A 24494-nucleotide genomic window follows, 5' to 3' on the forward strand; every position below is an offset into this window, starting at 1 on the left:
ACATTAGACATCGACTAAGACGTGTTTAAATATACATGTAATGCTTGATTGCAAAGAACCACTGTATACAATTGTGAGCAAGCTAAAAGGAAAGAAAACAACTTATAATTATAAATAATAATAAATTGAACCTTTTTATGTCAATATTGAAAGATCGTTTCATGAAAGCAAAATCGAAATTTCTCTTTCCCGTGAAATCGCATTTTCCTTTCCAGTTTTGTGGTTTTAGCGCGGCGCAAGATGCGGGAATATATAAGAAACGCCTAATTAATCAATGATTTTGATTTCAATATTGGTTGCGCCAGAGCTCATTTTGAATAAAATAATTCCCTAAATTTACGCTCCGTCCCCAGTTAATAGGAATCTCTATTTCCGATTCCACTGTCACCGTTGTATACCGTTTCCGTAGGTCCTGTCCATGGAAGGAAGCAAGTTTTAATGCCTTACCGCGTTCACAATGCAAGAACCGTAAATCCTCAGCTATATTTGATGGAATGGCGTTCTTCGAAGCTAAATGGAAACTTAATAAAAAAAACAGACTTTATAAAATAATATAAATGACTATGAGCATGCCAAATAGCACCATTGTATGTCTTTAACACAATTCTAAGAGTCATTTATATCCACTGCTGTGGCTTTAGCACAAACAACACTCATAGCAGATGCGTTTATCACAAACAAGCCGAGAACTTTGATCAGCTTAAAACATCTGATTCACAATTATTTAGTATCATTGACACATTCAAGCGTTCGTTTCAAACAACATCATCTGCTAAATTTATCACTAAACAATTTAGGCAGGACTGCCTTTATACGCACTGAGTATATTGTTTGCTTTACTGCAATAACGCTCCTCTCGGCCATCGTCAGAAACCATCAAACATAAGCTTTGTGTTCAGGAGTGTCGACTGCATCGACCGTTATTCCATTAAACATAATGCTATTAATGCTATTAACAGCAACACACTCTCCACATCAAATTTCCCCTCACTTTTAACGATAAGTATAAATGCGAGAACATACATTTCTAATTGCATTTAAGTTTGGACCCAGTGTTAATCGCACTCCAGCACCTAGATCCACGAAACGTAGATATCCCGTATATATTCATAGGACACTATTGAGCTATACGTAAAGTTTATTTTCGACATTGTCTTTTGTTGGAAGAACTAGGTTCAAAGTGGGTTAATGCTTTTATTAGGAGAATACTAGGGATGAAATGCCTCGTTATCTCAATCCAACGTCGGGATTTGCTGAAAGGGAGAGGATAGAACCACATTGACGTTATGTTTTAGGGGCACATGTTTAACAATTATGTAAGCGCATAAAAAGCCTTTCTAATTAGGATTTTGATTAGAATCTGAAAATAATCAAATTTGACTGATTTGGATGCATACCAATATATCGCTTTGCGATCTCCATGGAACACAGCCGTGTCTGAAAGAAGATAATTACAAAATTAATCGGTTTCCGTCCTACACAAAGCGTCAATCGCAAAGCATGTATTATTAAATCTTACAACTGAGTTCTAACTTATATAATTATATTGTAATATTGATTAAATAGTACCTATTTAGCTGTCCTATTAACACTCGATTCGCCAAACAAGTATTTAAATAAAAATCTAGAACAACTTTTCCAATAACTGTATTGCTTTATTACTTGGAAAAATAAATACATTTAATCTCACTTGATTTCTGAAGTTGATATTCGTTCGGATAGTCCGACGATTTAAAGGCATAAGAGGTCTGGCGTTTGAAAATCTCCATTCTTGGTATGGAATTCTTCTTAAATCTGTCATCTGCAAAAAAGGAAGGTTCGTTTTAAAAAGAAGAACTGACCTCATCTTTTGAACCTATCTCAAATCAGATGAATTAATGGATGTAGCGTCTTAGGGCTTAATAGACGTATTAATACCCCTGTTTTCAATTTGACTTTAAATGTAATAAAAAACATTGGCTATTTACACAACGGATAAGAGGGATTTTTAATTGGAGATACTTAATTAATAATATGAACTATTCGGTTACTTATAATAAGTTTTTAGAAATATTTATAATTTCTTACTTATCAGTACTAGTATTAAATCTCACCTGTTTTGAGGAAATATACATGGGCTTGTTCAATATGATCCAGGTGACCGTCTCCCTACAGCTAGGCTGTGTCAGCGATCCAGCGTATGTCATGTAGTGGTCAAGAGATTCGGGTAACAACTTGTCAACTGGTAGATACTCAACATCCGTACATGAATCTTAAATTGAAAAATGGTTTAGACGATGAATTCTTTATATCATTGCGTTTTATGTTGAATGAAAAATAAATATTTGTGATAACACTATTAAATGGTTAACTGTTAGTTCAGGTTTCAAATTGATAAAATGGAAAGGTAACACTTAAAGCAGCAAACAAATGATATATTCTAATACCTTAAATGAGCTGGTCAGGGAGAGGATATATTGCATTAAATATGCAATTTATAAAGCAGCACGGAAACAAAACGTTCACAATGAAATAATGCAATAAATGATACATTTCATATATCTCTTAGGCAATAGAAATATATTTCCTATATCTACTTTAGTACTTGATTCTGACTTTGCGTGCTGATTATACCTTGTTGGTCTATTATATAAAACTTCTCTTGGAGAAATTGGAAGGCAGAATTATCGTAATCCCCAACCTGTAGTAAAGAAACACAAGTTCTTGAACATTTATGACCATATATAGAATGAATACACGCAATTTGAACCTTGTAACATGATAATACAATACAGGATAGCCAAATTGAGATTGTAATACGAAAGTAATTACTCGTCCGTGGTCAATAACATTCTTCCATAGAAATATTACAATCAAGCGCCAATTCAGCATTGTCGAATAGTTTGCCAAATATAATGATTCCGAACTTACGGATATAAACACCGCCACGATGGCAACGCCTCTGGGACTCACTTGCGCCACTGAGTGATTTGCATACAAATCGGAGTTATAGGCCATAAACTGAAGCTGCAAGAGAAGAAGGGGTGTACTGGAGACTTCCAATATGGTTTAATGCAAATTGATCTTGACGTGTATGATGATTCGATATATGACTAGGAGGAGCTGCAAACGGTCTGGTAACAATTATTTCTGATCCGATGATAAGAACAAATCGCTGCCAGACAGACAAAACAATGGTTTGGTTATTTAGAGATTGATGGCATTTTTTTCGTTTGTCTACGTTATATGAATGTAAAAAAACTTGCTTGAGCATATTACAAAACATGTAACTTTTAGTAGCATCATTATAACTTTTATTAAACTTCAAACTGTAAAAACGAAATCGTGGTAGTGACATTATAATTAATGCTCGTTTTGACGTATATGTAGAATATGTTAAAACATTTTTTTCCGATCTATAACGATGTAGTCTTATGAGGCTAGTCATACATCTCAAATTGTTTTCATAGATGTTTCGGTTCCATTCAATTACAACCAGTTAGTCCGTTGCATACCTCCTACTCTGTTATTGAATTCTTCTGTTTTAAGGTTATCTTTAATTATAATCTTATTAACATATCTACGAGATATACAATTAAATTAGTTTTCTTTTATAATAAAAAAAATATGCTAAATTCTTTTTACAAATTCATTAACTTTCATAGCTGCCACATCCGAGCCATATTGGGAGCTATGTGTTGTGGGCTGATCAGTACTGGTTTCTGTTAAGGAATGGTTTGTGCTAGTTTAATTAAATACACTTGTAAATTATGTACCTCTCCAGCAAAAGGCCTGCCGTCGATGTGGTGCTCTGACCCTGAAACATTTTCTCTGCCGAAGTGCAGCTTGATTTGGTAGAGGCGATAGGTGTAGGAGAGCGGCCCCGCCGTGAAATTTACAGCGGGACTACTGTTGTTCACCAGCAACGTCAGGTCTCGCTTGTTATTGCGAAACGTACCGCTGACCTTATATAAAGAGATATATCAAAAAGGCAAATAAATTGAAAACTATTAATCATTGTTTGTATCATTTTGTCACTGTCCCTGTTCGCTGATATTTTATGTGTCGATAATTCATCAGTTGAACATGTTTATTTTAAGAGCAGAAGTAAGAAAACATGTTTTTAAATGGAGGAAAAATAAAAGATAATTATGTGCTTCTCCAAACTCAGATAAGTCGATCCCATAATTTAACAATGCTAGAAATTCTTATCTTGCCCACGAAGGTAAAATGCCCGTATGGAACTCCTTTTTTTATGGTCGCCGCATAGTAATTACCTCCCTTGTAGAAAACTGTCGTCTGTAGCATCATGGAAACCTTGTCTTATGGCAATATTTAGAACGCTAATTAATTATTTCTCGCTTCAAATGTTACCATAAAAAAGTTTTCACGCACCTTTCAAGAAATAATGCTTCACTCTCCTTAGAACTATTTGGCTATTAACATAATGTGTATCACTGTGCGTATATCCATGACAACTACGAATTATCGTATATCCATACGCAATTACTTTCACTAAGCACAAAAGAGTTCCAGCGAAAAAAATACATTTTTACTTTATTTTGTTTAACTGAGGTGGGAGAAAAAGCATCTACCATAGCCGCTCGTGTAAGATAGGTTCATTCCGACCCTTGCGCAGGGTAAACCTCGTTTCCGCAAAACACCCTACGCTCGGGTCGGAATGAACCTATCTTACACTCTCGGCCATGGGAGATACTTTTTTTAATCTTTTGAACCTACAATATTGAATATTATCATAATAATCCTTAAGTTCAACCGTTACAATTCATAATTACTAACATGATGTTTTTTAAATATTATGTAAATGTTTTGTTTGTGTTTTTTTCTTCGTGCCATCATTGCCCATCAAGCCTCAGTGCTATAATGTAATACTACTGTTTTAACACTGTTTTTCAGGTTCTTAAAATGTACCTCAATTTCTTTTCAAAAATGTTATTTCTTGTGCATGAATGATATAGATGTTGCCGTGTGGTAGTACCGTCTCTTTACAAGTTTACCTTGTCAGATGTGCTATTGATTGTTGGTACCTATTGTGGTTGTATACTCGGTTCTGAATAGAATCGATTAATTGCAAAAAACGTACCGACGCAGTGTCGACCTTAAATGGCTGTAGTTGTGGATCAAACAGGAGGGTCTGTGGCTTAATGTCAATGGGAGATTGGTTCTTGCCCGTCTTGCATATCACCCAGTCCTCGTTGTGGTCTCCCCAAGAACTCGGACCTGAACGGAAAACAAGTGTATATATACATGTATAACGTAATGGCTACATGAGTGGTCAATATAGGATGACCATAGGCTTTATGTCAATGAGATACTCAGATCGGTTCTTGCCCGTCTTGCATATCACCTTGTCCTCGTTATGGTCTTACCAGAACTCATCCCTGAACGGGAAACCAGTATATATATATATATATATATATATATATATATATATATGTGTATATATGTATATGTTGATAACGTAATGGCTACATATGTGGGCAGAATTGGATTACCCGTGGCTTAATGTCAATAATAGACTTGTTCATACACGTACTGTGTATCGCCCAATTGTCGTTTTATCGTACAAGCTACTCAGACCTGAATGAATAACCAGATTATATGTCTACATGTATAACATAATGGCTGCATGTGTGGACCAACTATTAAATGGGAAATATAATGATAAATTGTCTAAAAATTGCACAGTGCTTTTGAGATTAATTAATATTTTATGTAATACATAAAGAATAGCCAAACACGAACCAGTATCACTGTGCATTGTAAAAATCTGCACTTAACACAAATAGCTTATAGAAGTAGAAGTGATGATGCATGCTTGTATCGACAAGTATACCTTTATTCTCCGAATTTCGTAGAGGACTTTTGAACTTTTACTTTTTTGATGGCAAAAGCTATAGTAATGATACCATTTAACGCTTTTATTTCATCAAAAGTTGTTTCCAATCAATGAAAAAACAAATGATAATAAACAAATGGTCACTTGCACTGGAACAAACATTGGTCTAATTAAGGATTTGGAATTAAGTTCAATGAATATGTGAAGCTCAAGGAATTTACATTAACAACATATTTTATAGAATGCACTTGCAGTTAACACCTACCGAAACAGTTGACATTGCTTGAACTGATGAAATGGTAAACTGATTTTGTTTCAAACGTTTGGCTTTTGCTTTTTATATAAAACACGCATCGGTACATGTGTAACTTGTAGTAGACCTATTTCATCCTTTGCAATTCAATTCAAAACAAAGAAATGAAATTAAACAGTAACTGGTAGAAAATATTCCTCGGGTGTCCATTCCTTATGAGGTGTCAAAATCGATGAAATGTAACAAATTACCTTACCATAGATATATTTCGGATTTTAATGAGTAGTGACTACATATACTGCAGTCTTATAATTTATTGTTCATATTGTTTTAGCAATTATTCAGAAACATATCAATAGAATCTAGGTTTCTGCTTTAAACATAATTGACGCCCAAAAAATTTCATCTGGAGATACAAGAATATCATTGTCTGAAAGTAAGAAATAATTTTTCATTTGTCTCCAAGTCAATAGTTTGCCTATACTAAGATACCTTTCCTTTGGTATTTTATGAACTGCCAGTTATTGTCACCATATCAGGATGAACATATTTTATATTTAAACTCATTTAGCACCATTCATTTACAAGATACAGGATATTTTAACGGAATATTTTTTTCTAAGCAACTGAAAACGTTTTTCTCTCTCTTGAAAAGATCCAATATATAAAGAAAATGATTCTGGTTTTTGACAGTCAGTATTATCATATTACCAAATGGCGTCAGGTATTGGTCATCTGCTTGTCGAAGTGTGTTCCAAGTGGCAGGAGCTCATTGTGCTTGTATATGTTACCAGTATTGGTCCTACACCGAGATTATTTATTTACGGGGTACCACAGTTTGTCCTTTCCAAAGCTCAATGCTTTCAAGTAACACAAAGGTTGACACTTTTCATAGTTCTTTGCATACCCGGGATTAACCTTTACCCAACATGTCATCAGGGTTAGCCTTTCAAACAGCTCATTGCTTTTCTATGTCACCAGGATTGGCTCTTCTCAATGCTCATTTCTTGTGTAAGACACTAGACATCTCCCAAATTGCTTGTTTTTATTGGGCATCATTGTAAAAGCTTGCCCTGCGCATTTAATTTATGTGGCATCAGCGTCGGCCATATCCTTAGCTTATTGAATCTATGTGGCACCTGGAATTGTTTTTTTTCCACAGCTCATTGCTTATATATGGCATCAGGCTTTGCATTGTCCCATCTCGATGGTTGTGATATGGCACCAGGGGTTTCCCTTTTGATTAAAGTGCTTTTAAATGACAAAACAGACTGCCTTCAGCTCACCTATTGCTTTAATATGGAGCCGTGGTTGGCCCTTCTTACAGCTCATTTCTTTTCTATGGCACCATTTGTGACATTTTCCTTGGCTCTTTACTTCAGTTTTGCACCTAGATTTTGCCCTTGTCGCCTGCGAATTGCTATTATACAGCACCAAGATTATTTCCTGACGCAACATATATTACCTCCATAATCGAGTGCTTATATATGGCACATTAATTGACCCATTCCTCAAATGAATAATTTCATTCAAATAGTCATTTTTTTCAAACTTTGGTATAGCTAGTGCACAACTCGAGTGTACTTTAGGAGACATAAAACTTAATGTTATAGGTTTTCAGAAGGATGTAATATATTTAGTTTGGATTTATAAATTCAAATGGAGTTTGAAATGTAGAGTCGTATGGTGTATTCATATGGAAGAAAAAGCATATTATGAAGTGGTGATATATATAACTTAATTTGGGAAAGTTCTTAGCCATTATCCACCCGAACAGAAATTTTTAAATATGGCCATCCACAAAACTGAGAACTCCCATTTTTACATGCCTAGGGAAGCAAGTTAGGATATAAATTCTAATAATTCATTACATGCACAAACATGCAAGTCGACTAGCGTGATCTTTTCCTTTTAATTATATTACGCAAGTTCTTCTTAATTTAGGACTAGCAATTAAGTCTGATAATAAGAAAGTGTGTGTTTTAAAAGCCACATTAGTCTGTGTCAGACTCCAGATGATCTTGAAAACAATGAAATTTGTCGGCGCTTAGTTTTGGATTACCATCTTTTTATTAAATTTCAGAAGTCTGATGTTCTTTTAAGTCTAATTACGTATTCCCGTATGCCACTTCTTTCTTTTTACGTAGCAAACTAATTAGTGTTTACGAGTAATAAAGGGTATATTGGTATATCCGAATTAGTAATGAGAGTAGATTAGTGAAATTAGTAATCTTAGATGAGTAGGGCTATAAGACCAATTAATATATATTATAATTTAAATGAATGAATCTTGCGAGACATTATGAGTATGTATTACAATGATTTTGTAATAATATAAAAAAAATTGAAGTAAAATAAAGGCGACCAATGCATATTTAAAAAAATAGGACATGGATTCTCATAGTAAGGTACTAAAATATATCATTTTTTTCCATTCGAATAACAGCTGTCAACGCGTAACACCAAAAGTAGAAACTGTTCCATGTTATTTCGTTAGCCAATAGTGATACCATAATGCATTGAGAATCGATGTCTAAGCTGAATACTTTACGGATAGAATACTTTGATATTTCAACATTTATGCAAAAAGCTACAAACTTTTCAGTATTTGTATGTGCATGAATATTATGCAGAAAAGTGTCTGAAAGAGACACCCTGATTCTGATTGCGCGACTAGTATTATTGGCATCTGTATCCAAACTGTCATTATACTACTCACACTTGTGTCCTGTTATTCTCAAAACACTTCTTGCATGGATTTAACACTATAAACAGATATTAATGAAATTTGTAATTATACTCGGGGAATAGTCACAAGCCATATACTTAAATACAAAGTCATCTGAAACCTTATTCTTGTCAAAAATAAGATAAATTATAGGCGCTTCCATATGTGGTATTAATTGTTATACAATGTAATTTAAGCAATATCAACTGGCTAGTAGCTGAAATCTTACAACGATCAGGCAACAAAATTTAAACCAAGAGACAAACGTATTAACAACTCGAGTCTACCTTACAGCACGATTTTTTAACAACAATTTAAATTAATCGTCCATAACAAAAATTTAAACTGCGCGTAGTTCCGATTTATTTTGTCTCTTTTATTAAAAAAGTATTGTTGTATTCACCAATTTGTGATTGCTTTAGATTAAGGTTCAATATTTATAAATATGTATGCGAAAAGCTACAGAAACAAGCTCAGAAGCAAAATGTTTTCACATAAACCCGGTGTATGGCACTGGGCAAACGCCAAAGACATAGAACATTAAATCACAAACAAGAAATATGTAATGATATTACTTTAAGCACGGCATTTCAACATATACAACAGAATATCTTCCCACGTACTTTCTTATTGTCGATATCTTTGTTGACTACGGCAAAGCCGTGAGAAACTTATTTAAATCAAAAGTAGCAACATGAAAGTTGGTTCCTATGAAATTATGTACATCAGTCTTGTTAGAATGTACTTAGGCGAGCCATATGACATTGTTGGCTTGCAGAGCTTTCCATTTGTAAACCAGGTCAATTGTTGACCATGTGATGTATCGGAATAGCTTTTTATATTTCCATTGCACATTATATGCTTAGCTTACCTGAGGCATATCCGTCATAACCCCACCAACCACTCCAATGATCCGCAGCTGGACAGTAGCTCAACACTGAAGATGTTAAAGAAGAAAAATGAATTATGTATAAATAGTATAAATACATATGAGTAAGTGGTTTGTAAAAGAGTATGTAAATTGGTTTTATTAAACAATAGTAAGGCAAAAACTGGATTTAAGAAACGTTCATTGAAATTAAGTCATTTCAGAACGTGCAGAAAAATCATTTCAGGTTTATCTCTATTGTAATGTTACTGTTTCCAGTAACATTATGCATAGCAGCATATCAACGGTTAGTAGGCGTCTAAAGATATTAAAAATGGTGTCGTAGAGTCATACAAGAAGCCTGCAAGTTAGTCCTGCAATCCTGTTATATAATCAAATGCCTATGTTTAAAAGAAACAATAAATCACTTGACGTCATACTTTGAGAAATGACAGGCTGACAACATGATCGCAACAATAAGACATGTCATTAGTTAAAGTTAGTATAATAGATGCATTTCAAGAAAAGTTGCTGAATGTGTTGTTAGATATATGAGCAAGGTTCTACTCAAGGGAAGGACAGAAATGTCACTATAAGTTTCTTTCGTACCAAATTTGACCATGATATTAAAAGTTTAGTACATGCTAACAAGGAATCGTCCTAAATAAGTGCATTCTCATCCGGTAATAGTCAGGATCCGTGATTACAAATAGTTCCACTAAAGGAGCAAAATGCAAAACGTCATTTCATTTAAACTTTCCTTTTTGTTAAACATTAATGATTAACCTTCTGAATTTTAAAACACTGATATTGTACAATTAGTTGCATTTAATGCTGTAAAACGAATGGAATATGAAAGATTCTTTGTAACGTCAGTGCTTTATCCCCATCGGGTATTTCCGGTTCTTTTTAAAGGACAGCCATATGAAATCGTATTGAGTCATATCATTTTCTGAGCACTGATACTCGGGAGTTAATTTTCTGTAGTACAGACTCAATACGCACGCTTTCAAATCTTCATTAAAGGCTAAAGTTTCCTTCTTACTGTAATTGTAACAACCATTTTGTTACATGTATGGAACATTTACACAGATAACGTAATATGTTAAATATTTTTTTAAGTTAGAAATTAGACTTGTCATATGAATGTCTTCATAAGCTTTGGTCCAGAAAGGAGAACTCCAAATTACATCAATGTTGCTAAACAAGGAACACTTCTATTTATATTGAGTTGATGGGGACATTGTCGGTATCATATTTCCTTTTTGATTCATAACACAATTCATTGTTTGTTAAGAAGCATCGCATAAATGATTACTGTCAAATAACGAATAAAGATTATAATGTGGACGCAAATTCTTCCCGAATAAAGCTTTATTCAATCCATGCCCATTGGACTCGATCCAAACATATTTGTATTTTAAGTCTGTAGGGATATCATTTGATGCAATCGTTTCCGGTTTATTCATATAGATGATCACTTAAGTGTAGGCAATGTAGCGTTCGTGTTATTAGTTCGGAGATGGCAGGGAAAGTAACGAAATTAGCTTATCTCACAATATTTCTTAGATAACTTTAAGAATAAACCTGACCGTACAACACGATTTTTCGAACACAGCCCTACACGATAGGCTAATTGAGATAAACGGACCAACATCAACGTCTCGGAGAATATCGCTTGTTTAGATATTTGGATAAGGCAACAGTCCTACCAATAGTTAAACAAAATTTTATATAGAACTTATCCATTCCGACGTTGGTTTCAAATCATTTAGAACATCATCATTATTGTCGAAAGCCTCTTTAAATATGCGTCACTGCTAAAACATTCTATATTACCTGCCTTTTATATCCTTTTCATGGGAAACAAATATTCCGAAATTGTATCAAACAAAAATGCGAGAGGAGGCTTAAGCCGGGTTTGTTTAAATTTGTTTAAAACAGCACTATTACAGAAACGAAATGTATTAAAGTATTGTTGATTTGGCCATGATCGTGGAACAGCATTGTCGGAATTGAATTTTTCCTGGAGATGTGTAAAAACGCTATTAAGGTGGCAATCAATCCGGTATCTAACGGGGAAGTTTTTTGTTGGATGTCAGAATAATACCCCTTCCGGGGACAACACTTCTCATCAATTATTGAGAATAGACGCTTTGATGAGCAGAGAGGTCCTTGGCTGAAAGAGTCTTTCCTCTTATGACATCCATTTATCTAGGTACATATAGTTGAACAGTAGGAAGGCCGTTGTTCACTTCTTTTCTAAATCTGACTCAAAATCTTTGACTTACTCCGATGTTTACGAATATCTTTAAAACGAATACCATTATAAACTGCTCAGTGCAGCGTATTGTTATAAAATAAATCTTCTTAGTTTTGTACTCGCATTTAGTTTTAATCAACTATTCTAGGTTATCAGAAGGGCAGGGGGTGTAGTGTTGATATGACTATGACTATGGTATACTATGTTTCTTCAAACTGTTTTTAATTACCATGTTCTATAATCATAATTCAATATTTTATTAAAATGTATGATGACTTTATTTCACTATCTTGTCTTTACTCTCTGACGTTTAAATGTATATATATATATATATCAACATCTTATGTTGGTTGATTTAGATCCAAATGTATATTGGTTATTTATATTGGTATATTGGTTATTTATCTCAAAACACTGACTGGACAATATATACATACTTCAGCGAATATTGCTGAGTTAATTGTGATTATCTAATGCATGTATAATACAAGTCGATATATTATAATAGTCCACACCAATGTTTGTAGACAATGTAAGCATAACTCGCTATAAGGATGGATTAAAAATAGTGTTGTTCTTTTTTCCCTAGCATACAACCTACATGTCCAACCAATCAAATTGCAGATGAGCAACCATTAAATACTAGGCTTAAGCATTAAGACTTTAAATTTTCGAGAGTCTTTAAAGATCCGCCTGCTGCCACTCATCCGATAAAGACTCCCTGCTACAGATTTTGCGTTGACAATGCGTCAGCCAATGAGGTTGAATTTTAAGTAAGATAACCTGAAGTAATAGCTTAATGATTAAGAAAGGGCTCATTCGCTAGGCTCAGTCCGCCCTTTTCTCAATCATTCATTTCAACTTAATTTTATTAACAATTAAATAGATGATCACTATCTAAACCGTGCAAAGCTAATCAACAAGTGTATATGCTGATAAAGAAATGATGATGTGTATACTGATGACAAATTTGATCATATGCATTGCACTCATGAACCGATGAACCGAAATACAACAAGTTTAAATCCTTAAATTATACAATCTATGCGTGCATCATACTATTGCTAACATATATCTCATTGATGGTCATATGGCTGTCCAATGTCTCGTCAATATGATTGTTTTGTCTATATCATTACCGTGTATGGTCGAGGAACGTACGATGCTGACATTGTGTGGAGGTTTAACTGGCATGGTTGTCATTGCTTTACGATACTTTTGTAATAATCTAAACATGGTGTATTTTTTTAATTGGTGATAGACTTAAAACAAAATAAAAACAAGAAACGTTAAAAACAACATGTTTGTGTATTCGTTGTTAAGAACAAATTTAACAACAACTCCTTATACTTAAGTTTAGCCTATAATAGTTAACTGTTTATTAGGATCTGATTGATAACGACCACGAATCTGTCATACTTCAAAAGAACGGAAATACATTATTTTATTATCGTGTCAAAGATATTTTGACTTTCGTGTCAAAGTTGTATGCATGCTTTTTTACGTAATTGAATTTTGTCTTCTTAATGAAACAATTATATTGAAACTTTTCAAACAGCCAGAACATTCGACAGACAATATATGAGTGATAAAAAACCAGTAGCTAGACATACACCGACAGTCAAGTGGCGGCAAGCCAACAATTATAGCTTTATTGGCGTTGCTCCAAACATGATTTATGTGGCTTGTCTGTGTTTTTGTACACATTATGTGTCTTGTTAAGTATCGGTTTGCGATTGCCTTGTTAAGGTATTTAATTTGCTACTGGGTTTGTCTCTGTAGTTTCCAATATACTATTATAGTTATACCATCATACTTTGGTCATACACCAATAATTGTTGTCCATCATCAAACGAGCCCAGATGAAGGAGACAAGACTAAGCGAAGAACACCTGAAGAACCAGTATGTATTATTTTCATGCAGAGAACCAAAGATAATAATGATTTAAGATCCATTTGATGCTTAGATCCATTTGATGCTAAACGTACCATTGTATTCCATAAGCAAAAGCGAATTTAAAACATGTATACATAGAGGGAATTACAGACAGATAAAGTTATTTTATCTGACGTTAAATATACCTAAATGTATCCTAAATCAAAAAGACAAAATGATTTATTAAACATAACGCACATGAATGCTTCCTCGGTAAAAATATGTTCGAGTATACCGATTGTTTTTTGTTCTTTTTTTTTTAAACAGAGCAGCTTCCTATTTCATGGTCAATCAATGACTTCAACAACAGACAGCTTAACGCTTTGGTAAACATTTGTTTATATGCTTGTATACATGGTTTGTCAAACTCTTATATACATGATATATTGCAGCGGATTAAAACGATATATACAACATATCATGTATATAATAGTATGACATATGTTGCAATGTTTGATATTTATGTTGAATTATTATGTATAAAATTAAATGTTTTAAACAAAACATTCAATTGTTTTGATCTTTGTATTGTTGGTAACCCATTAAGACATTTTTGACAAAAATATAATGTGGCGAGCGGCCGAAGAGAAACAAAAACCATGTACATGTAGTTGGAACATTCGAGCGGGCAAAACCGGTTTTACCAAGCTAATTAGATTAAAATGAAAATAATAATCCATGTGTTAGGTTATGAAAATACCCAAAGAATGACTCATATATTTAAATACAAATGTTTCAGTCTTTCCGACAGGTCAGAGACACATACAAAACTTGTTTATAGGCGCAAGCATGCTTCACAATAACGCGTTGGTACCATTTAAGTGCTCCGACGTATTCGGACTGAAGTAGAAAACGGATGCTGTTAATCAAATGGAAAAATACTTCCCTAGAATACATTGTCATTTGGTGTGGGACATTTGTAATTATAATATTAAGAGGACATGAATTTGAAGCGAATAGAAACCATTTTTGTACAATAACAAACATAATGGAATTCATTAATTTCTTTTGGGAGCTTGATTACATCGAATCCAAACAGCGCAATTTTAAACCAGAATAAATAGTAAAGAAGGCTTCTGTGCTTTGTGTCTGATGAACAAGGCTTTAACAAATAAACATTTTGTACACAAATTATACAGAAATTAGTTGATTGAATGATGATGATACAGTTTCAGTTTCATTGAAGTCAGTAAATATCTCATTCGTCACTCATTCGATAAATATTCGCGATGCCATATCCAAAATAAAGGGGAAAAATTAATATTTAAATAGGAATTAAGTAAGAAATTCTATAATTGTCCCACTCTGTGAGACATAGCACCTAAAATTGATAATTTACTAACAAAATAAAATAAATTAGATCAGTTGCGCTTGAAAAAAGTGTCTGTTTGGAAAAAAATACCTGTTACAAAATAAGGTAATTATATATTTCATTCAACATTTATTTATTATGGGAACATTTTACTTGATATACGACGGATTTGCATATGTAAAGGGTCTGTTAGAGCGTCTGAACGATTTCAACAAGTCAATTTGGTGTAAAAATTGAATACTAAGCTTTGTTGTTAAGCTTTCAGGGAAGCTTGCTTTGTAAACACTCCCATATTTTGTACCATCATGGAAGTTCATCTTTGGAACCACTACTTAAGCCTTTAACGCGATATGAAATGCTTTCGTGAACAGACACAAAAATAAATTGAACCCACCATTTCACAATTTATGTAGAATCACCAAACTGGCAAGTCACTTCGAGATTATTCTAATCAACGTATAAAACATTAGTTATGACCTTTTTATTACATATAAAATTCTTTGAAATTTTAAAACATATACTTTAAGAAAACAAACAAACAGAAAACAAGATAGGAATAAAACGAAAATGTGTTGCCAACGTACAAAGAATATAATTGTTTTGTATTGTTTCCTTCCTTTGGACCGGTAAGACATTGTTTCACCAAAATAACATATACTATGTCTTATCAAAAACGTTTTATCTGAGATCCCAAATATATATGGATTCTTAGTAACAATCACACAACGGTATTAATATTGATGTAACATTTAAAACGTTCATTATTGTTTATTATGTATTAACTTTTGCTACCAATTGAGCGTTATAAAAACGTTGTTTTAATAATAAGATAAAACATTAAAGGCATTTTAAAAATTTCACCATAAAATGTAAATGTAAGGAAAGTAAGAAATCATAAACCACCGTCATCAAATCACTCGCAATGAATCTTTTATGACCTTACCTGATTCAAGGAAAAAGAAAATAGTAATTAACACAATAATATTGGAATCCATACTTGCAACCCTATGGGTTATTTTTATTATACTTTCCTTCACACTTTGTCTTAACCGAGACTTCTAATTACAAGTCCTTTTTAAATTTATTAGATCCATCACAAATAATTCGCTTATGAACATACTCTTAAATATTGTTGTGAGATAATTTCATATCGTCTTTCTGATCATAGTTCTTTTTTTTGTAACACATGTGCAAGCGTCAATGAACAATTTGTTAACATAACTTTACACCGGTTAATTCTTTCTTGCGATTGGGGTCTCTGTAACTACACTCCTTTAATTCTGACAAACAAGCACTCTGGATGATTAGAACGGTAATAGTAATCCTCCCTTTGAGAGAACGAATCGAGAATGTCATTAGACAAGTATTATTGTTCGTATTAAATCTGCAAGTCCGATTACAAAGTACCCATCGTCAGGCGTTGTTTGTTCCGACTGGTTAGCCGATAATGAAACTGCCAGCTATGAACATCTCTGTCTACAAAGCTGATAGATACTCCCAAGATTTTCCAATTGCTTTAAAATTACCCAATTCCTTTCTTGATCAGGTTGCCTGTTATCTTTCCACGAAATACGATAAATTGAAAGTTACGGAAAGTTGTCGCGACATGGTTTCAAGAATCTGCTTCCGATTTAGTTTGCTGAATGTATGGGATGATTTTTTTCATTGTTTATGAGTTTTGTTTATGGAACTTTGACAGTGGTGATAATCTACTAATGACAAAGTCATCTATATCATATGATAGTTATGCGTTGATGACAATGCGTCGTGAGAAAGTCCATTTCACAATCCATTACGTTTGTGACGTACCATAACTAAGTCAATTCTGTTGTTTTCTATATATTATCAAATGGTTGTCTTCGTTATAACCTTTCAAATTTTATTCAAATAAACGCAAAGTACTATAATCCATGAAAAAGGCAGTAAAAAACAAAGCAGATATTAATTTAGTAAACATTGGAGATCATGTAACATTTTTCTAAAGAAAACATTATTATTCTTTTCTAAAACGGATTTAAGTCAAATCGACATTTCACTTGAAAAATATGGATTCATCAGTTGTATTTAAATGGCTTGATAGTCAACAATATACATATTTCCTACAATTTTAATGTTTTTCTAAAAGCGATATAACATCACATGTACAATAGGCTTACTACAGGAGAACAATAAGGGTAAAGTATTTTACTGACGTCAATTTGTACTATGCAGGAGCAGCAACATACACCAGACTTAGCAAAAAGCAACATCAACAACAAACAAACAAATCACTGAAATGGAATACATGTCATAATTTCAAACAATTATGAAAAATAAGGGTTGACTTATTACGAGGAACTGAACATTTAACATGAAAGACTTCATAACAGTATAAGGACTACTATTTCTGCTTAATTGTTTACGCTAAATGAACATATTGTATATCATGTCCGTTTAAAGAAGTTTATTCAATAATAATTTGAATTTAAGACAACCCAATTGTTAATGTCCATGTAGGTTTATATCTATGTAAGGTAGACATACTTTGAAAATTTTAATAAGACAAAAATAGATCATGCCAATAAAAAAAAACTTCTTTAAGACAAATATTTGTTGTCAGTAGAAGCGATAGTGCCTAGACCATATGTAAATCACTGTATGCTACGTGACTAGTGACAACTTTACATGTGGTTTCTGAAAACTATAACACTACTATAACTTTCGTAAAGTGTTCTTTACTTCACCATTAATATCTTAAAAACATAAACATTGGCATTGATAGTCAGAAAAACATAACGATTACTTCATATTTTCCATTTTTAACACTGTCGAATTGCTCAGTTATGCACCAGTCATGCACCATGTCATATAGCAGGGGGTGCCGACTCGTTTTTTAAAACACTTATCATACATTCTTATTTCATTAATCTACAAGGCTGGGACATCGCAACTGATCTCTAAATGTAACAATATCGGGGCCGCACTGTCAGTTGTAATTAATCACACTGCTTAAAATCTGTAGGCTTAATAAGCTCAACCTGTTTAATTTGTTGACGCCTCTGCCAAATTGGCAAGAACTTTCTAGTTTTAAGTGGACTATTCAAAGCCATTGAACACCATCTCTTCCGAGCTACACAAAGAAGTATTTTAGCAGCGGTGTTATTTATCAAACTTGTCTTGACCTTTGTTCTTCTGGTCAAACTCTAGACGTTTCATCAATTGAAGTTCACACACGCAATTTCCAGTATTACGTCTGTGAATATCGCCGTTAATTGAATTACGTCAAATTCTAGTGGCCAGGATTTATTTAAAGATGTTTTGTTAGACAAAAACATAATACATTTGTTCCGGTTGTTCAATTTGAACGTTTAATGCACCTTTTTATCCCATATAATAATATATTCTTTAACGTTATTAATGTATATCATATTTTTCCTCCAACATTTTTTCTCGCAGCGTTTACCTACCTATTTCAATTTAAGATATGGCGACTGTATGCAAACATTGATGCTGTTTATAACCTTGATTTATTTTGTTCCATTTATTTGTTATCATTTATTTCCTTATAATTTTAACTTGTCAATAAAATGAAGCTTGAAGTTTTGAATAAAGCAAACCGTTTACTTCTCCAAGCCACTACATTCACCATTATAATGTGATATTTTCTTAAATAACGAGGCGTAACAAGGCTTTATAATGCGTCGTTGAAGTTATGAGAAAAATATTTTGTAAATTCTTCAAATCCTGCCTTTATTTAATAAATAATCAAAAATACACATAGTGTTCCAAATAACGACAGTGCTTAAAGAATGGTAATCACAATCCCTAAAATTTTCATTGTTTTGAAAAATTAGATTACCTTCCCGTATACCATAGTCATTTCTGAACTGTGCTCGTAGAGATATTTCTCTGGAATTGTATTAATTGTTTACTGTAGACATTGACTGCAATATGTAAAAGTAGTTTGTTTTGTTTTTGCCTAGTAATCACACACTGGAAAATACAGTCATGGTACAGGGTTGAACTGTAAATTTGATCAGAAGTAAAACAAATGACCATACCGATTAGAATTATTTAAAAACAAACAGGACAAGCCGAACATCAAAACCTTATTGCACTAAGTTCATGTGTAAAAAAGGAAGAAAGACCCAATGAAGACTTTAATATAACCTTTAACATTTAACTTCAAACTTCACCCATATACATACTTGAAACAGAAAGGACAAGCACAGCAGCAAAGCTAATCCGTCATACGAAGAAGAGAGATCGAAACTGGACCTTAAAATAACTCTCAGACATTCAACAAGGAAATACAAAGATCAAGGACAGGCAGATCCACACAAGGCTTTGAGATGTATCACACTTTGTTTGGATAGACAAAGAACTTTTTCGTTTTGGACTATTTTGGACAAATTATTGTATCAATGCTAATTGGTAATCATCAGACGATGAAAGCAAGAGATATTCGAAAATGTAGCAGGAAAATCTATTTTCTGCCGAAATTTGTACATAATGCTGTATACAATTAATTAATTTTAAGCTGCACCTTCACATAAACAAACTGTACAAATGAGTATCTTAATTTTTTATATTTTATTTAATAAAAAAGACTTAATTTAAAAACAAATAAAGAAAATATTATTTGTAAACATAAAATACACTTAAATATGATCAAACATCTACTTTTATCAGAGATGCAACGTTTTTCTACAAAACAACTATCGGGGTCAAATACTTTACCAATCGAACCAACACATTAAAATATCAGGAATGTAATTACAACATATTCAAAGTTCAGACAGGCTTTGTAATTATGATAAATGAATCTGAAATTGCTTCATCAAGAAAAAACAACATGTTCATAAAGAATGATGGATTAACTCTAGCAGTCAAGTTTACATAACGTCTATAACTGGATAATATGATATTTTTAATACAGTTCAACAACGAAAACGATCGAATCCTTGACATGATGTCAAGTGAATTGCTGCTCAAAATGGCACTTCCTGTTACAATGTGTTAAGAAAATAAGGTCATTAACAATTTTGAAATATGGCTTTATATATGTTCATAATTGTTATTAAATGGCACTAAAGTGATGGCTAGCATCAACTGGTCAAACAGACGTCCTAACGTAGACATTTGAACCTGTACCGGATCCATTCATAAATGAACAAATATAACTTGTTAATTGCGTAATTCAATATTTGTAGTCGCGTACGTACTCATTTGGTTCTGAACCTAGTGTGAAGTTGCAATTAAGCTAAAAAAAATCAAAATTATATAATTTAATCGTAACATACGCTGAATAGCAGTGTTTAACAAAATCTGTAAACTTAATACAGTACGAAATATTTAGTTGCAGAATGTATATGAAAGAAATGCTTCGATAGTTTTAACTTCTACATAGTCTGCGGCAGTGTGGTTCTGCCAGTTCCGTGTTATTTTAAATCAGTATCTACATCGAGCTTATCTTGAGTGTTATGAAACAACAATTTAGAGCAATGCAGAGGATCCGTATTTAATTGTGGCTTGTAGGTTTATATGAAACTCTGCTGAGATACGGCAAAACAATTAAGTTAATAAATGAGATAACGAAAGAATAATTCACAGTAATAAGAATTGATTGCAGTCTATTGGATCAAAATAACTGAAAAAGGTTGAATCATTTGTTGTCGAATAATAGAATTGTATTTCCCCAAATATTACTTTCTTTTTTAATTGATCTCAGGTTACCACCAAGGTGGGGATACTCAACCGTTTCATACGTTCACAGATAAAGATATATTGTAAACAATATAACATTATAAATTACACTGCAATGTCCTTTACAAACAAACAACACTTAGTTATAAGTGATATCTCTGACATGTTATATAGTTCATCAATATATCACAAATACAATACAATATAATGTACTCATTGAAAGTACTGTAATTGAGTAATGCTTATGCGGCTATCAAGCCAAAAAAGGATAAAAAAATAATTCATAATAAGTAGTTTATATTTTTTGCTGAACCTAAAACGATTTTTGCATTTGCCCCTTAGATAAAATAAGATAAATAAATAAATAAAGGTAAATAAGATAAAGAAGCGCACTGAATCATCACATTTAACCGAACCGTACTTAATGTAGGGCTATATACACCATGAAATTGATCTTGGTATTTTGCAATCACATTGTCGATTTGTTCCGTGTGCCCTTTCATGGCCATATATCATCAGGTGCCAACTCTAGCACACGTAGCACTTAACACTGCTCACTCAGTGTATAATATCAGGATCATTCTGCCATGTGTGAGTAATTACGCTTCTAGAGAACAATCAGGCTTCAATAGCGCAATATGTTTGACTTGATGAAGCCCTGCCAAATTTCCAAGCACTTACTTGTTTACAATGGCCATTCCAGAAACTTTTAACAATATCTCATCCTCCCTTTACAACGCATTAAAACCAGATTTTTTATTTGATCATGCAATTTTGCAAACATAATTTTTGAGCTAGTGTACTAGTGTTTTAACCAAGAAGTCCAATATGTATACTTGGTAGAGATATCGTTAATACATAAACAAGAGATGTTAGTGAAACATTTATGCCCCCTTGGGAGCCAAATTGTTAGTAGGATTTGGACACTTAAATAAAATATGGACAATCAGAAAACCTTTTTTCAGCTTACAGTCACACTGACCTTGACCTTTGACCCACTGACCTCAAAATCAATAGGGTTCATCTGCTGGTCATGACCAATAAGCCTACCTAGTATGAGGTCCCTGGGTCAAAGCGTTCTCAAGTTATTGATCGGAAACCGTTTTTCATGTTAAGGTCACACTGACCTTGACCTTTGACCCACTGACCTCAAAATCAATAGGGTTCATCTGCTGGTCATGACCAATACACCTACCAAGTATGAGGTTCCTGGGTCAAAGCGTTCTCAAGTTATTGATCGGAAACCGTTTTTCATGTAAAGGTCACACTGACCTTGACCTTTGACCCACTGACCTCAAAATCAATAGGGTTCATCTGCTGGTGATGACCAATACACATACCAAGTATGAGGTCCCTCGGTCAAAGCGTTCTCAAGTTATTGATCGGAAACCATTTGGTATTCCGACCGACCGACAGACAGACAGACAGACCGACCGACCGACCGACCGACCGACATGTGCAAAACAATATACCCCACTTTTTTCAAAAGGGGGCATAAATATAATCAGATATCATGAAGATCAACAGAAACTACACTCATTGAATGTGGTGCTAATATTGTTGGTGTGCCAGTGTGAAAGCATGTGTGTGTATGTTTGTGTAAGTATGTACACTAACAAATTCTCATGAATTGTAGATTTGCTTTTAAATATCCTTTAGAAAATAGAAACAAAACTGTATATTTTGCTTAAATTGTATGTGACTAAGATATCTTGCAGAAACAAATTGTAACAGTTTCATGAATTTATGACATAGGGAAAATGATTCCTAAAATATTCACAAACGTTTTAGACAACGTGTAGACAAGTATTCTTACAAAGTTTTATAACAATTGGATAAAGATTATTGACAATTTCACATGAAGTTAAGACTTAAACGCATAATTATTAACGCCCGGCTGCCCTCCCGCCCAGTTTTAGCCATTCTATAATCGTAATGTTTCGATGACAATCCGGCTAAACTGTTTTCAGCGCTGATACTTACCAAACTTGTCTCGGCCTTTGTTATACTATTAGTCTAACTGTACACATTTTATCAATTTAAGCTCGCATTCATGGTGGCCCGTTTTACGGCTGTGCTCATCAACGTTTATTGCATTGCTTTGAATTTTAAATGGCCAATAATAATCAAAGATTATGTTACGAAAACTCATAAATAGATTGTTTTGAAGTAATTATTACGACGTTTATTGAGAATTTTTAGCTCGCCGGTAGTTGAAAGCCTTAACACTAACTACAGTCTTGTAACAACAATGATATCAGGGTTTTTTTTTCTGAAGCTTCTTGGGCAAAATTGCTATTGATAAACTTTCCTGAGACAAGATTTAAATTCAACCTCGATTGATCATATTTCAATATTTATCTTTACATAATTATCTTTTTGCATTATTACCCGTTTTGAGTTGTCTCGATCTCTTCTATAGCATATTATTGATAATGCAATGAAAAGATCCGTATTCGGTTTAATTTACCCAATGAAAGTTGAGGAAAGGGCAATTGTTTTAGAACAAAAGAAAATGTTCAACATTTTTGGTTTACAACTTTCCTTATTAGATACTATACAAAGCTTTGGATATTCTAAGTAACCAATACGCTATTTATGCCACTTGTCGTTGTACCGTTTATGAATAACTGTTTCTTAATTTTTTATACAACAACTTATCTATACAGGCAAACGACATATTTCAAGCAATTTTGACACAAACTACATACGATCAGGAAAATGCCCCATAAGAATTCATTTATGTGTATATATAATATAAAGTCATATAACTTCGTGAAAACAAGCAAGACGGAAGGGTTTTACTCATGATGAGATTAAGTGCAGTGCTAAACCTGAAGCTCGTCCCAAAAATTAGAAGTTTAACATTTTCGATGAAACAATAATAAACTTGATACCATGCTTAGCAAATGTGTTTTGAAACCCGATTGTGAGAAAAACAAATGTAATGTCAGGGTGTCCAAGTACAAACTTGACAATTTAGAGCAATATACCTACCGTGAAAACATCTTGATTCATGGTTTACCAGAGTCCAGCGACATTCCTCTCGTTACTACAGTTATTTTGCTTTTTAATGTTATGGCATAGCTTTAAGCGCCAGTACAAGAAGTTGACGAAGGAGATGATAGAACCAACCCCATGCCAGTTTTTGTGAACTATATGCCACAGGATTGATAGTGAATCAAACGGATAGGGTAATCCCAGGCATGTCATTGTATCAAGATCTGTATCAAGGCAGAAATTGGTCTTGGTTTTAAAGCATAAGAAGAACTTCTCTTTGAGAAGTACAAAAACAAATTCATAACAGATGACCTTCCACAGCTCCATATGAAAATAAAAGCAGTGCTGAAGGAAAGAACCGGCGTGACAAATGTTTCTTGCGAGATTTGGTCTGTCACAAGGGCGGGAAAACGTTAACGGTAACGACGCCAGATAACTTACATGCGATTGGCATTGAAGTGAGCCTTTTAAGGCTTGGTTTGGAAGCTCTGGAATAGGAAGATGAGAATGGCGAGAACTTTGACTCTAGTCATCACATATAGGGGTCTGTTTAATGACATTTTTATTTCTGACCATTCATTTTGTTCAGTCAATGATTAGTTAGGCTATG

The 24494-nt window shown here is 33.4% G+C and overlaps 1 protein-coding gene across 1 annotated transcript; it reads right to left on the reverse strand.

Moving 5' to 3' along the window:
* Positions 1 to 702: 702 nt before the first annotated feature.
* LOC128226648 (carbonic anhydrase-related protein 10-like) lies at positions 703 to 16553 on the reverse strand. The gene is made up of 10 exons (XM_052936609.1): positions 16143 to 16553; positions 9692 to 9757; positions 5084 to 5220; positions 3756 to 3944; positions 2911 to 3006; positions 2614 to 2680; positions 2094 to 2251; positions 1691 to 1801; positions 1398 to 1437; positions 703 to 1253 (listed from the first exon to the last, which is right to left on the reverse strand). Exons 1-10 carry the CDS (start codon positions 16192 to 16194, stop codon positions 1228 to 1230), a joined length of 942 nt encoding a protein of 313 aa, XP_052792569.1. The 5' UTR covers positions 16195 to 16553; the 3' UTR covers positions 703 to 1227.
* Positions 16554 to 24494: the final 7941 nt, after the last annotated feature.

This window comes from Mya arenaria, chromosome 3 (genome assembly GCF_026914265.1).
Source record: "Mya arenaria isolate MELC-2E11 chromosome 3, ASM2691426v1".
Taxonomy (NCBI): Eukaryota; Metazoa; Mollusca; class Bivalvia; order Myida; family Myidae; genus Mya; species Mya arenaria.

Excerpts from the sequence above, each read along its gene's own strand:
- LOC128226648 (XM_052936609.1), bottom strand. The coding sequence starts at position 16,194 with ATGGATTCCAATATTATTGTGTTAATTACTATTTTCTTTTTCCTTGAA. Across the intron at positions 1,802-2,093 it reads TGTATATTTCCTCAAAACAG|ATGACAGATTTAAGAAGAAT; the intron begins GTGAGATTTAAT and ends CCTTTTTTGCAG. Across the intron at positions 1,254-1,397 it reads GATCGCAAAGCGATATATTG|CAAATCCCGACGTTGGATTG; the intron begins GTATGCATCCAA and ends TCTCCCTTTCAG.